The sequence below is a fragment of the Erythrolamprus reginae genome, chromosome Z, assembly GCF_031021105.1.
Source record: "Erythrolamprus reginae isolate rEryReg1 chromosome Z, rEryReg1.hap1, whole genome shotgun sequence".
NCBI lineage: Eukaryota > Metazoa > Chordata > Lepidosauria > Squamata > Dipsadidae > Erythrolamprus > Erythrolamprus reginae.
In genome coordinates, this window is record NC_091963.1 from 144531027 (window position 1) to 144547693 (window position 16667).

General features: G+C 38.4%; 1 protein-coding gene across 1 annotated transcript; it reads left to right on the forward strand.

Moving 5' to 3' along the window:
- Positions 1 to 6384: 6384 nt before the first annotated feature.
- LOC139153360 (olfactory receptor 6X1-like) lies at positions 6385 to 7335 on the forward strand. Its single transcript, XM_070727165.1, has one exon. The coding sequence runs from the start codon at positions 6403 to 6405 to the stop codon at positions 7333 to 7335; it is 933 nt and encodes a 310-aa protein (XP_070583266.1). The 5' UTR covers positions 6385 to 6402.
- Positions 7336 to 16667: the final 9332 nt, after the last annotated feature.

Genomic DNA, 16667 nt, shown 5'->3' on the forward strand with positions numbered 1-16667 from the left:
TGGAGAATCTGCAGTTGACAGAAGTATGGTTAGTCGCTGGACAGAGAGGTGAGGCCATTAGAAAATGGTTCGGCAGAGCTCTAAGGCTTTGTGACCAGAACAAGGAGTGGTACTGACAGGGCATTGTGTCTTGCTGGAGGAAGGCTATAGAATGGAATGGAGATTATATGGAAAAATAGGGAGTGTAGAAGAGACATCATTCTTTCTTGTGTGTAAGTTTCATTGTGTTCAACAAATAACTGTTGAAAAAAATGTGGTGCATTACTTTCTGGGTGATCCTCATCACACTTAGCCGATTTGAAATGGTTCAGGTGAGCCAGTAGTAGTGACCTGCAGGTGAGCCTGCCCTGCTACACTGTCCTATTTAGCTAGATTTTCAAGCTGCATCAGAAGTGGGTTCCGCCCAGTTCAGACCAGTTTGCCCAAACTGGTAGCAAGCTATTGATGATGTCACAATGATGTTACTGAACCAGTTATGTTGGTGCCAGTCTGTCGATGCCGCCATATTGTTTTTCATTTTTTTAGAGGAATGTTTTGGGGGTTTTTTCCTTCTGCGTTTTGTGTATACTCCCTCTCAGCCTGGGGAATGCTCAGATTCAGAGGGAGAGGGTGATTTAGAACCTGTCAATTTACCTGATTTAGAAGCAGAGGAGAATGTTAGCAAAGAAGAAGAACTTGGCATAGAAATGAGTTCAGATGAAGGACAGTCAGATGAATCAAACGGGCAGAATTGGAAATGGGTTAATCCTAAATTCAGATGACAACAGAGACAATTAGAAGAAGTCGGTGGGAGGAGATTTTAGCCACATTTTGGAGTGTGAGGAATTAATTAATTAATTACCTCACATCCGGGAGTGAACGGAAAATATGATTGCTTACGTCAATCTTGTCCAACCAAAATGGATCATCCCAGTTTAACTCTGGCATGTAAGCTACATATTGTGTGATTTATAACCTGTTTTATGGCTTGTTTCACTAGCACTGATTAGCCCATAGATTTTAGAGTGACTTCTAGAATGCACTCAAATAATTTCTTAGACAAACTGCCTAACTATCAAGGGGAAAATGAGAATGATTTATGCTGTACCACAGCAGTGTTGTAATGAGAAGTAAAGGAAATAAAGAGAAGCTTTGCTGTTTTTTACGATAAAGACGTCTAGAAGCAAATTATTCCAATTATTATCTGGATTAGCCTGAAACCAGAACACTGTGCATGCTTTTTTTTTGGGGGGGGGGGTAGATTTATTTTGGGTGGGGGGTAGAGGAAGTGAACCAGCATCGAGGTAAGTTAGAACCCACTCCTGAGCTGTGTGAATGCTTGCAAATCATGCACATGAGCAAAATGCATGTATGTAAGGCTGTGCACAGGTGTAGAAGGTATTCACGATCCAGTATGGAAATTATGGGAATCCCACCTCTGTCTACCAGCTATGATAACTTAGTCACGCAGAAACAATATGAGAGAAATGATCTGACAGAAATCTAGACTATGAAGCATGAAGGTCAATAGAGATCCTGTTACCCTGGTCATGGCTGTCCCAAAGGTGCTTTTGACAAAAAGCAAGTTGACCTTCTTGGGTTTTTTTCCGCCTCAGATATGTTTTGCTTCTCATCCAACAACTGAAGAATTGAACTGATTAAGTTTCTTGCATGAGAAATGAAATGTTTTCCACACAAAAAAAACCCCTAATGAAGTCCAGTTGCCTTTTGGAAAAAAACACCTTTGGGGATGAACTATGAAGAGTTTTGTAGGTGACAACCAACATTGAATTGAATTGAAAGCCAACCAGTAACCCATGCCATTTATGAAAATTTATTTATTTATTTTTTATTCAATTTTCTTTATGCCACCTTCTCCTTAGATTCAGGGCGGCTTACTACATGTTAGCAATAGCACTTTTTAACAGAGCCAGCATATTGCCCCCACAATACGGGTCCTCATCTTACCCACCTTGAAAAATGGAAGGATGAGTCATCCTTGAGCCGGTGATGAGATTTGAACTGCTGACCTACAGACATAGCAGCCAGCTTTAGTGACCTGCAGTACTGTACTCTACCCACTGTGCCAGAGGGTAGATGAGTATTAATTTACACGAAGGACCATTTTTACAATGAGATCTACTATAGATAATTTATATGAATTTAAAAATATATAAATCAGGAATGTTCCATCCAATCTAATTCAAGTTTTTGATATCCAAACAGCTTACAAGAACGGGGAAGAAATATTCCTGATTTCCTTCTACGCTCAGCACTATGGGTTATTCATTTTACTCAAAGGTTGGAATCATCTCCTCTTCCTCCTCCTCTCCTCCTCCTCCTCCTCCTCCCTTTCTTCTTCTTCTTCTTCTTCTTCTTCTTCTTCTTCTTCTTCTTCTTCTTCTTCTTCTTTTTTTCTCCTTCTCATTCTCCTACTACTACTCTTTCTTCTCCTCCTTCTTCTTTTCCTCCTCCTCCTCCACCACCCTCCACCTCCTCCTCCTAACCACCACCACAACCATCACCACCACAACCATCACCATCATCATCCATAAAAAAAGCAAGGCTTAATGAATCTTATTTGATTTCAGTACATTTTTTTTATGATCACCCCCACTGGAGGGTTTTATAAAGTGGACAATTGTAGCTTGGGAGATAATGCTGATGGACAGAAGAACCTAAAAAGTAACCAGGAGCACCACATGTTTCTTTAACCCCAAGTGTCAAATTCTGGCAAAGCCATCTGCTTCTAATTTAATCTATTGGATTCCCTTTTGGGAAATTATAAGATTTATCCTTTGGGATTAAATCCCAGGAACATGTCATTAGCCCTGTACAGCACAATTTACAAAAAGAAAAAAGATTTTAAATAATGAGAATTGTTTCTCTAATATTCTAAAGTCCACTCTTCACATCTATAGGATGTTCTCAGTTTCCTTTCCAGGTGTGATGGTCAGAAGTCTCTCAGCAATTTTGCCTGAGAGATAGATTGATTTAAACTTAAAGGGAAATAAATGTGATAGATCAAGAAAGGGCAATGCAGAAACTCAGCTAAATCTTCAGGATCAAGAGAGCTTGGGAGGCGGGAGAATCTATGAAATTAAATTCAATAAGAAAAATAGTCTTGAATTCTTAGCATTTTTTTAAAAAAAAGAAGTGATAGATTTGTAACTTGAGTTTACATACTGCTTTCATTTTTGATGGATTTATTGACTCTAATGTGAGTATCTGTTTTTACATTATGTTCTCAGATAACTGAGGTTAAACTGAACATGAAATGAATCATGAAGTCCCCCACTCCTCATTTATTGCTCTGTCTGTTTGTCTCTGTCTTTCTATATGTCTGTCAGTATGTCTGTCTCTGTCACTCGCTCATCTGTCTGTCTTTCTATCTGTCTGCCTATCTACCTGTCTAGTTATTTAGTTATCTAGCTATCGATATCCAATCTCTTGTTTGTCTGTCTATCTACCTGTCTGTTTGTTTCTCTCTCTCTCTCTCTCTCTCTCTCTCTCTCTCTCTATTGCTATCTAACTATCATCTGTCTGTCTGCCTGCCTATCTATCTCCTGTCTGTCTATCTGTCCACCTGCCTAATTATCTAGCTATCTGTAGCTCTCATCTGCCTGCCTGCCTGCCTGCCTGCTATCTGTCTACTGTCTGTCTGTCTTTCCCTCTCGGTCTGTCTGTCTCTCTCATACTCTGTCTCATTATCTCTCATCTGTCTGTCTCTATCTGTCTGACTCTCTCCCTCTAACCATCTCTTGTCTGTCTGTCTGTCTCTGTCTCAGTCTGTCTGTCTTCTCTGTCTGTCTGTCTGTATCTCTCTCTCTCTCTCTCTCTCTCTCTCTCTCTATCTATTTCTGTCTATATCTATCTATCTATCTATCTATCTATCTATCTATCTATCTATCTATCTATCTCTCTATCTATATCTATCTATATATCTATCGATCGATCTATCTATCATCTATCTATCTATCTATCTATCTATCTATCTATCTATCTATCTATCTATCTATCTATCTATCTATCTATCTATCTATCTATCTATCTATCTGTTTCTCTCTCTCTCTGTCTAAATCATCTTATCTAGTTATTGTCACCTCTCATATTGTTAGATACACCATATATAATGTTGGTATTCTCAGTTTTTTCTCTCCTCTAACCTGTGATTGTAATCTCACAATTACAATTTGCAGCTTTTCTCATCTTTGCAGCATATTAAACAATTTCTGTTTCAGAAAGTATCTGAATATTCTGCTTTTATTGGCCAGGTTTTATCGCAATTAAAATGAACAAAAGCAAGCATTATTTTTTTTTTAAAAAAAGCTTCTAATAAATGCATTTTTGGAAATGTGGGTTTTTGCCACTTTCATAAACGATTGCTTCTAATAATTTTCTATGCACTCTTTCTCTTCTTCTGGATTTCTTTGTCTTTGGGATAAAAAGGAGGCAGTGGATATTTACTTCCTGAAGCAAAATGTTTAACAATATAAGGATATGGAATACAGTATTTTATGGATAGTTTGAAATATGGTCTACATGTTTATCTTATAAGCATAGTCAGCATTCAGCCACGGAGCCAGAAGTTAGGCAGATATTATCAGCAGAGTCCTTGGAGCTTTTTGAGTTTGGTTGTCTGCTTGCAAGACAATTTTTTTATTATTTTAATCAACATAAATACTTAATGAACATTACATTGTCAGAGTCATTTTAGTTATACAATCCAATATTAATCATAAAATGCTAATAATGCTAATAATAATAGTAGTAATAGTAGTAGTATATTATTTACTTATATATAGCAATGATATTTCATTATTTCTTTATACATAATAATAACCTTTTATCTTCTAATTTCTACTTCTGTTATCTAATCACAGATAAAACACATTCCATGTTAAGAAGTATTCTGTGTCTCCTTTGTCCTTTATTTTCAGTGTAAATCTATCCATCTCTGCGCAGTCTAATATCTTTTTGATTATAGTCTCATTTCTTCCAATAATTCTTGCTGCATGTATTCCCTTTGTTATACTTTATTTTGATACTTTACCTAACAAAAATATTTCTGGTTTTATTTTTTTTTAATAAAGTTTATTTATTTTTCATTTTAAAAAATCCAAAATCATAATAAGTTCATTAAGTAGTTCTGCATGGGTATGTTTTTGCATATTTTTCTTTTGAGCTTTGTTACATTTTGTAAACTTATATACATTTAATCTGGCTTTAAATCTATGTATTGCTTTATCATTTTTCCTAACCATGTGTGTATTCTCGTCCAGATTTTTTTCTCTTTTTCTTTTTTTGTTTTGCCTTTGGGCATTTCTAATTACATTTTTAACATTTAGTGGACACCTTTTTGAACATCTAAATTAGTCTTGCCAGTGCAAATGCTTGCAAGACATTTCATGCTTACCCAATTCTTGCAAACTAGGTAGTGGGTTTTTTGATACAGTAGCTTGATAATGTGAGGTACTAATAACACTCTATATAGCCTTGGTAATACTACATCTAGAATATGGCTTCCAGTTTGGGTCACCACACTATTAAAAAGATGTTGAGACTCTAGAAAGAGTGCAGAGAAGAGCAACCAGGATGATCAGGGGACTGGAGGCTAAAACATATGAAGTTGCAGGAATTGGGCATGGATAGTCTAATGAAGAGAAGGACCAGGGGAGACATGATAATACTGTTCCAATATTTGAGGGCTGACATAGAAAGGAGGGAGTCAAGCTATTTTCCAAAGCATCTGAAAACCAGAAAAGGAATAATGGATGGAACCTGAACAAGGGGAGATTTAACCTAGAAATAAGGATAATTTTTCCGACATGGAGAACAGCCAAACCATGGAACAGAAGTTGCCTTCAGAAGGTATGGGAGCTTCATCAATGGAAGCCTTCAAGAAAATTGGACTGGCATCTGTTAGAAATGGTGACTGCTGAGATGGGAGGGTAGGAATAGAGGACCTGCAAGGTACCTTCCTACTCTAATATTCTACTATAAGAATTTTGGTTTCTGGGAGAACAATCCACACTCATTAGCACTGATGACATTATCTAGTAGTTATTGAAATGTTTGAAAGAAAACAATCAAACTCAAAAAGGACCAAGGGCTCCAAGTTAAACCTTGAGATATAGATAAGTTTGTCTGTTTGTTTGTTTGTTTTTGTTTGTATGTTATAAAAGGACTTATATATAGCTATGTATAAGTATAAATATAAGTATATATTATAAGTATATAATAAGTACTTTTATTGGACTGTTGGCCTCTGTCTAATAAGAAAATGCAAAATAGAGACTATCGGAAGAAACAACCTTTTTGGGGGGTGGGGGCTGCAATGTTTTGGAGTTGAATTTCTGAAATCTTTGCAAAAACTAACATCTTGGCCATTGTTCTCAAATTCAGCTGCAGAGATCCCAGGGAATGGATCTGAGCAATTGTACCCGAGCAACTGAATTTGTCCTTCTTGGGTTTCCGCACATTTCTGAGATGAATATCACTTTGTTTATTGTCATCCTCCTTCTCTACATTTTGTCAATCTCCGGCAATGGTTTTATCTTTATAATCGTAAGAGTTGATCGTCAACTCCAGAAGCCAATGTACTTCTTCCTTAGTAACCTCTCTTTCCTCGAGATGTGGTATACCACTGTTTTAGTCCCCAAAATGTTGGCCAATCTACTTTCACCCAAGACCACCATCTGCTTCTACTGCTGCATGGCACAATCTTTTTTCCACTTTCTCTTAGGCATCACTGAATTTTATATCCTTACGGTCATGTCGTTTGACCGGTATTTAGCCATCTGCCAACCGTTAAGATACCCAACCATCATGACCACAGGTTTTTGCTTTCAGCTCGCCCTGGCTGCATGGTTTGGGGGCTTCTTTACCATCATTCTCCAGACTGTGTTAGTGGTGAGACTCCCTTTCTGCCATTCCAACGTTGTCAACCATTTTTATTGTGACATTGGACCCATGTTGAAAATCTCAGGGGGTCGTACTGATCTTATTGAAGCCCTGGGCTTTCTGATTTCGCTAGCTGTGATCTTGACTTCTCTGCTCCTCAATGTGATTTCTTACGTCTTCATCATTTCCACTATTCTCCGCATCCCTTCGGACAGCGGAGGGAGGAAAGCTTTCTCTACTTGTGCCTCTCATCTGACTGTCCTCAGCATCTTATATGGGGCTGTCCTTTTCATCTATTTAAGGCCTTCTGCTGCACATTCTTCATTCAACCTTAACAAGATCATCGCCATGTTGAACACCGTAATCGCTCCTGTGCTGAACCCTTTTATCTACACTATCAGAAATCACGAAGTGAAAGCAGCGTTGAGGAAGCTATTACAACCACCTTCGTAATTTGGAGGGCAAATGGACTTCCCCTACATTGTAAATGCTGGTTTGCAATCCAAAGAAGTTGAAAGGGAGGCACCAATGGTGGGAACCACCTAAATTTTAAATGTATTTTGTTTTGAAATAATGCCATTTGAAATCTGTACCTTTTTATAATATTGGCTGATGGAGTTTTTTGAGAAAGATTTTAGAGTAAGCAGTATAAATACCACCTGGGTTTAAGACCCTTCCTCCCTCCCTCCTATCCTATCCTACCCCACCCCACCCCACATTACCCTACCCTACCCTACCCTACCCTATCTTATTCTATTCCCAATTCCATTCCATTTTCTATTCCCTTCCCTTCCTTCCTTCCTTCCTTCCCTACCCTACCCTACTCCACTCCACTCCACTCTATTCCAATTCCATTTCCATTCCCATAACCCTGCTTAACCCTATGGGAGTCTGACATTCAATCAGAACGCAAGCTCAAATTCAAAGCCCAACAAAGGGTATAAAACCCAGGCACTCTCAGTATCTGTGCCCCCCCCACACTTTTTGCCCAGGATCTCAAGCCATGTGATCCTGTTCATCGATCAACCTTTCCAAGCAACTTCCATTTTTCCAGCGTTTTTCTCCCTACTTGGAACTGAACCGAGATGGACATTTCTTCCAATACAAGAAAGAGAAAAAATAGGTATATAGTAGATATAGAAAATATAGATCTTAAACAAGAGCTGTTTAAGTGTCTGTGTATGTGTGTGTGCGTGCATGTGTAAAAACATCAGCAAGAACCCAGGGAATGTGAGTTGAAAACTGCAAATCATTTAATTTATTTTTATTTTTATTTATTTATTTTGTCCAATGCACAATAATACCCAATGAAGGTTATAGAGGATATACTCGACTAAAGTGTATTTAAAAAAGAATAGAAGAGAAAATATAGGAATAAAATATATCTATGAGAGAATGGCAGAAAAGATGTAGGGAAAGAAGAGAAGATATAGGAGATATAGGAGAGACTATAGGACAGGGGATGGTAGGCACTCTACTGCACTTATGCATGCCCCTTACTGACCTCTTAGGAATCTGGAGAGGTCAATCATGGATAGTCTAAGGGTAAAGTGTTGGGGGTTAGGGGATGATACTATGGAGTCCGGTAATGAGTTCCATGCCAGAAATAATCTTCATGCCGGAAATAATCTCCATGCTGGAAACATTTCAAACACAGCAGAGGAAGACCAATGGTGCTTGAGAGGTTTTCAGCAAGGGGAGTGTGGAAATTTAGCACCCACCCCTCTCCTGGAAGAATGAAACATTTTGAGAAATATTTAAAAAGGCAGAAAATTATATTTCCCTGGATGAGAAATGGAGAAACATGCGTTTGGAAAGCAAATCCCACCTTTTTAAATAATCCTCAGCAGATGCCATCACTTAAAGAGATAAAGAAATCGATTTGCCCACTACATCCTACTGGCTGTCAAGTTTTAGATCAGCAAATTGTTTGCTGATCTAAAATAAAATAAAAACTATTCTTATGTCTGGTTGTCTTTGTGTGCAGTGCTCTATAGCATTGTTTTGATAGTAGAAGTTGAAACAATTTATGCCCAGGATGTGAGAGGTCAGTAAATATTTTTGTGGCCTTATTTTTGACTCATGCAATATACAGGTCCTCCCTGGAAGGCAGGTTGGCAGTAATTTTTTTCCCTGCAGTTCTGATTATCCTCTGAAGTCTGCATCTGTGTTTCTTGGTTGCAGAACCAAACCAGATAGTTATAGAGGTGCAGATGACAGACTCAATAACTCCTCTGTAGAACTGTATCAGCAGCTCTTTGAGCTTCCTTAGTTGACACATAATGAACATTCTTTGTTGTGCTTTTTTGATGATATTTTTGATGTTAGGTGACCATTTTAGGTCTTAAGATATGATAGAACCTAGAAATTTGAAGATCTCAACTGTTGATACTGTGTTGTCTAGTATTGTGAGAAGTGGTAGAATCGGAGGGTTTCTCCTAAAGTCTCCCATCATTTCCATGGTTTTGAGCGTGCTTAGTTCCAGATTGTTCCAGTCGCACCACAAAGTTAGTTGTTCAACCTCCAATCTGTATGTGGATTCACCATTGTCTTTGAGACCAATCACTGTTATGTAATCTGCAAACTGCAGTAGTTTAACAGAAGGATTATTTGAGATGCAGTCATTGGGGTATCTAGAGAAGAGAAGTGGTGAGAGCACACAGCCGGGGAGTGGAGGGGGGCTGTGCTAATTATACAGGTGAAACTAAAAAAATTAGAATATCAGGCAAACGTTCATTTATTTCAGCAATGTAACTTAAAAGGTGAAATGTAATATATGAGATATATTCATAACATGCAAGGTAAGACTGTTCAAGACGTGATTTTTCATAAAGTAAATCAATGCATGAAATATTAAAAATATTTTGGATTTGGAGCCAAAAAAAAATTAAAGTGAAAATGGTTGCAAGCAGCCGCTTTACTGGGATCGGCAAACATAATTCGTCGCTACATCACGCAGCCCTAGGTACTTGAGAAGCACCCGACTGGTGATGAAATACAAAATCCAGCATAGTGATCTCATTTGCTGTGTTGTATTGAAATAATAATAATAATAATAATAATAATAATAATAATAATAATAATGGTGGAACAAAGCATTGCATGGCCAGTTCTTGGAGAAGATTGAAGGCAAAGTGGATAAGGAAAATACCTGGTCCTGGCTTACAAGTGGAACACTCAAAAAGGAGACAGAAGGACTAATACTGGCAGCACAAGAACAGGCCATTAGAACAAATGCTGTCAAAGCCAGAATTGAAAAATCAACTGATGATCCAAAGTGCAGACTCTGTAAAGAAACAGATGAAACAATCGATCACATACTCAGTTGCTGCAAAAAGATCGCACAGACAAGCATAGACATGATGCTGTGGTACAGATGATCCACTGGAACTTGTGCCGGAACTACCATTTACCAGTGGCAAATAACTGGTGGGATCATAAGCCTGAAAAAGTGGTCGAAAATGAGCAAGCAAAACTACTGTGGGACTTCTGACTTCAGACTGACCGAATTCTGAAGCATAACACACCAGACATCCTGATTGTGGAGAAAAAGAAAGCATGGATCATCGACATCACACTCCCAGGGGACAGCAGAATTGAGGAGAAGCAGCTAGAGAAATTAGTGAAATGCAAAGATCTAAAAATCGAGCTGCAACGATTCTGGCATAAGCCAGTGAAAGTGGTCCCAGTGGTACTTGGCATGCTGGGCGCAGTGCCAAAGGATCTCAGCGGACATTTGAATACCATCGGAATTGACAAAATCTCCATCTGTCAATTGCAAAAGGCCGCTTTACTGGGATCGGCAAATATAATTCGCCGCTACATCACGCAGTCCTAGGTGCTTGGGAAGTGCCCGACTGGTGATAGAATACGAAATCCAGCATAGTGATCTCGCTTGCTGTGTTGTATTGACATAATGACTCAGCCTTCCATCCTTCCGAGGTGGGTAAAATGAGGACCCGGATTGTGGGGGCAATATGCTGGCTCTGTTAAAAAGTGCTATTGCTAACATGTTGTAAGCCGCCCTGAGTCTAAGGAGAAGGGCAGCCTAAAAATTAAATAAATAAATAAACAAATAAATAAATATATAAATATATAAATAAATAAATAAATAAATAACTAACAATAGTAATAGTAGTAATAGTAATAGTAATAATAACAATAAAATAAAATAAAATAAAATAAAATAAAATAAAATAAAATAGCAAGAAATGGTAGTTCTGTAAAGTGCAGTGAGGACCTCTTGTGGTTGGAGGAAGTATAGCATGGCAATGTTATCAAATAAACAGAATAAAATGCCATCTCTGAACATGGACTTTCTACTGATAATTTTCATAGTCAATACATCCAGCGCAGTAATGGTTTTTTTTTAAAAGTAACAATCACCAGTGCAAATTTTATGCTGTTTGGGCTCAGTGTAGGAATTAAAACTTGGTATTATTTATTGCAAGTAGAGACATTTTTGTTTTGAGCCGCCCTGAGTCTGAGGAATAGTCTAATAAATAAATAATAAATCTAACATACTACAGCTTGGGCTTCTGAAGTACAACTTTTTATGCATTTTGAAAAGACAAAACATCCAGCCACCCTATTTTCTTTTTTGTACATATTTTTATTCCTTTCTTAAGATAAATAATTTTTGAATTCCAATAAGTGAAACAAAAGCAGTTGGGATTCATAGAAAAACAAAACAAGAGAAAGAAGAAAGAAAGAAAGAAGGAAAGAAAGAAAGAAGTGAGGGAAGGGAGGGAGGAAGGGAGGAAAGGAGGGAGGGAGGGAGGAAGGAAGGAACGAAGGAAGGAAGGAAGGAAGGAAGGAGAGAAATAGAGAGGGAGGTGGATGGAGAAACACATGCATTGCAGAACAAAAAAAAATGGTCTATCTATAATTACAGGAGGGAAGGAAGGGTATAGGCCTGTGATGCGGGCAACGAGCAAAGTGAACATTATCATATAAAATCGACTGTCTTCAATGGGGATTTAAACTCTCTGACATTAGTAGAGGACGAACGAAAGCTTAGTTAATTTTAGTAGTTTTTAATAAATTTTAAAACGTTCCAGAGATCGCAATGGCTGTTGCTACTTTCAGAATTTTAATCGGAGATTTATCCATTTTTAACCTTATTTTTTGTTAGCGTATTGCTTCGCATTTTTACATATTTGCTTATTTTTCTTTCCATATTACTTATTAATTTCTTAAATTATCTTTCTATATAGTTTCTTTTCTTTTATCCTTTCTTTCCTCTTGCCAATTATAATATTCTGAATCTTCTTTCCCTTCTAGTTTCTTTGACAACATATCCATCTCTGCACGACCCATCACCCTTTTAATTTCCAACTCTTCTTCTGGTATTCTTGACCAGTTCTTAGTCAAGAGCTGCCTGCATTTCAATGACCAGCAAATGATTTTTTTAAAAAAAATAGCTTCTCTCAATTTCTCATTTTTGATTAATTTTAACATAAAGATAATGTTTAACCCATTTCTAGATACACAAACAAAAAATCCTGACCAATCTTAGCTTGTTAATAGTATAATTACAAGCACAAGGTCATTAAAATGAGTTGCTAAATATTAATTATCCATAGATAATAATCAGAATAATCAGAATAGAGCTGAAAGGGACCTTGGAGGTCTTCTAGTCCAACCCTCTACTCAGTCGAGGAGATCCTGTACCATTTCAGCCACGCCGAGTCTTCTGAAAGGGGTGGCATACAAACCAAACCAAACCAAAGCACATCAACCCAACCCAACCCAACCCAACCTAACCTAACCCAACCAAACCCAACCCAACCCAACCCAACCCAACCCAACCAAACCCAACCAAACCAAACCAAATCAAATCAAATCAAATCAAATCAATAAATAGGTGATAGTCTAGTCTTTCCTTAAAAGCCTCCAGTGATGAAGCATCCAAAACTTCTGGTGGCAAGCTGTTCCATCGGTTAATTGTCTTCATTGTTAGGAAGTTGTTGTTGAACTATAGTTCTTAACCACTTTAGTCAATTAAGATGTGAAGATTTAATTCATGAACATCTGGAGTGCTACATGATGTCTGACCTTATACTTGGTGACTAAAATGAACTCATGTCACATTGCATGTTAACCGCTTGATGGCAGCAAAAGCTTAAGAGGATAAATTGTGGGGTGGGGGTAGGGAACAGATTATCCTTTGTAGTTTATAAAAAACCACAGCAAGTATCAGCATTACTTGTTGGGTGGTATTTATCGTTTTTGTTTCTTTCTACTGTTCTCGGTTTCAGTAAGCTGCTGGTAGGTTTCATTACTTGGGAGGTTGGGCTGCTGTTTCGTTTCAATGCTCTTGGTGTCAGTCTTGCACTGTTCAAGAAAGAATATTCAAGGTAGAACTAGACTGGAGAAAGTGACTTTTAATCCGTGAAAGAAAGTAGTTTTCTATTGCTAATAGAAAGAGAAGAAGAGGAAGAGGAAGGAAACTGTGGTACATGAAACTCAAGTTTCTTTTCATTTGTTTTTGCTTGCAAGGCTTTCAAACCAAATGACTTAGAACACAAATGTATTTTATTAGGTTCATTGTACCAATTTGAAAGCATTAAAAGGATACACAAACAACATATACAGTGGTACCTCTACTTAAGAACTTAATTCATTCAGTGACCAGGTTCTTAAGTAGAAACATTCTTAAGTAGAAGCAATTTTCCCATAGAAAGCAATGTAAAAGCAAATAATACGTTCAAACCCATTAGGAAAGAAATAAAACCTCAGAATCTGGGTGGGAGGGATAGGAGGAAGAAGAGGAGGGGGAGGAGGACAGTTGCTACTTCCCTTACACTGCCTCCCATACACTGCCTGCGGCTGCTGCTACCTGCTGCCTCTTCCTTCCCACGCTGAAGTGCTCCCGTCTCCTCTTTCTCACTAGCTTTGCGCTTTTCCTTCGCTGTGGTGACTCCTCGGCTGTCCAGAGTGAAGGGAGTATTTCTTTTCTCTGGGTGCTAGCAGAGGTTTATTCCCTGTCCAAGCGCCCAGAGAAAGGAAAATGCTTCATTTGCTCTGGACTGCCAAAGCTGCCTTAAGCACCACCCCAAGACTCCTCTGGCAGCCCAGATGGCCAGGATTAAAAGGGGAATGGCAGGAAACTGGCCGGGCCTTCGTGCTGCTCTCAAATTTGCTGGGAAATTTTTCCTGGGTATATTGAAGGAGCATCACTGCTTCCTTTTTGCCTCTCGGCCCAACCCAACCCAACCCTGATACAAAGCTGAAGGGATTAGATACTGTAGCCTAGAGGTTGCAAGTTCAAATCCCAATGAGGGTGTGGCTAGCAGATGAGGCAAGAACAAGGCCAAAATAGATCTATCCTAGATCTAATTTTCAAATTCAGCAAAAAACATGTGACATATATGTGTGTTTGTGTGTGTGTGCATGTGTGTGTGTAGGTTTTGGCATATTTGGGTTTCTTCCTGTGTTGTTGTTAAGATGTCTTTTTTTCTCCATATTCCAAAATCTTTCCCAATGTACAGCAGTCTTTTTTCAATGGGGACAGCATATGGAATTAATATATGAATATTTTTTAATGATGGGCCAAAAATCAAGGATGCATAGGAAAAAAGACATTTTGGCTGGAAAATTAAAAATATTAAAAACTTCAAATTGAAAACAAAATGGCCTGTTTTCTTGTTTTTTTAATCTTTTAACAGGCTCTTTGGAATCCACTACTTTAACTCAACCCATGGCAGCAACGGCAGTTCCAGGAACTTCTGTCCCCCTAGAATGTTTGGCTTCTGAATATAATATTAACAAACATCATATACATTGGACAACTCAACCAGTGAAGGGCTGGAAAATTTTTTACTACCACACTGTGGGCATGGCTTGTTTTGTGGATGTCGCTTGCCAGCCATGTGACCAGGTGGGAGTGGCTTGACGATCATGTGATGGGGTGGCTTAAAGGTCATGTGATTGGCTTAAAGGTGGCCAACTTGACGCCACTCACGTCAAAGGTTTGTGTTAGGGTTAGTGTGCCTGGCCTTTCCTCCCCTCAAAGATACAATTTCCCTATCCATTCACTATTACTGAACATCCAAAATATACTATTTAATTCTGTGTATATATGCCATATGTGTATGTACATATTACACACAGGCACACAAAAATAAACAGTATCTACTATATAAATTGTATGTGTATGTACATACACATGCACACGCACAGCTATTCTAAAATTATACACATTCAATCTCATTTACTATGATGGGAAAAACATACCTAGAAAGGGAAAAAAAGGAAAAAAATCATTTTTTTCCCACTGGTTCTGCGTACCTGATCAAAAATTTTCTACTGGTTCTACATACCTGACAATACCTGTAGCAGCCCATCATTGATTACTCAACCAACTGAGACACGACTTATTTACATAGTAATAATAGTAGTAGTAGTAATAATAATAATAATAATAATAATAATAATAATAATAATAATAATAATAATAATTTATTAGATTTGTATGCCACCCCTCTCCGAGGACTCGGAGTGGATCACACCAAGCAAAACATCATATACAAATCCAATATTAAAACAGTTTTAAAAACCCTTATTAAAAAAACAATCATATAACCCAAGCAAACCATGCATAAAATGAAACAGGGAATAAGGGTATATTAATTTCCCCATGCCTTGCAACATAGATGGGTTTTCAAGAATTTACGAAAGGCAAGGAGGGTGGGGACAATCCTAATCTCCGAGGGGAGTTGATTCCAGAGGGCCGGGGCCGCCACAGAGAAGGCCTTAGAGCTAGAGATCTGGTCATTGTTATTAATACATTTAAAGGACCAGTGGCTCTTTACACTACCGGTTCTACAAGCAAACTGAGGATCGATGGTCTAACAGCTGAAGATACAGCTCTCTATTATTGTGCAAGAGGATTTACCCATAATAACACAGGAAAATCTTTCCTCTCTACCAAACCCATTCTGAGACTGCAAATATTCTTCTTCATCACTTTCAGTTTGTGAATCAGGTAGCAGAAAATGACAAATGTGTTAAGTGAATCACATGGTCACTAAGTAAATTTGAACTTCCCTGTTGATTTTGCTCATTGGAAGCTGGCTGGGAAAATCAAATACTGATTCCATGACCTTCAGGTGCTGCAATCATCATAGACTCATGCCTGTGGACTGAATTTTTATCTTACCATGTGAGACTCATACTGTGACACCATGTGATACTGTGGGCATGGCTTATTTTGTGGGTGTGGCTTGCCAGTCACGTGCCTGGGTGGGAGTGGCTTGACAATCATATAATGGGGTGGCTTAAAGTCATGCAATTGGCTTAAAGGCGGCCAACTTGACATCACTCATGTCAAGGGTTTGGGTTAGGGTTAGGGTCGGTCATAATTTGAAGGCCTGGTCTTAAGTTCAAAGACCAGATTTTTGTCAGCAGCATACTAACTTCACTGAACAGTCATTTGCATATCAGTGACTACCTGTATTTCATTCTTCCCCTTTTTTAAAAAAAAGTAGCTTTCATTTAGTTTACATCATCACCTCGAGGTTCGATTACTGCAATGCTCTCTACATGGGGCTATCTTTGAAAAGTGTTCGGAAACTTCAGATCATGCGGAATGCGGCTGCGAGAGCCATCGTGGGGCTTCCTAGATTCGCCCACGTTTCTGCAACACTCCGTGGCCTGCACTGGCTGCCGATCGGTTTCCGGTCACAATTCAAAGTGTTGGTAATGACCTTTAAAGCCCTACATGGCATTGGGCCAGAATACATTCGGAACCGCCTTCTACCGCACGAATCCCAGCGGCCGAT

Excerpts from the sequence above, each read along its gene's own strand:
- LOC139153360 (XM_070727165.1), top strand. The coding sequence starts at position 6,403 with ATGGATCTGAGCAATTGTACCCGAGCAACTGAATTTGTCCTTCTTGGG.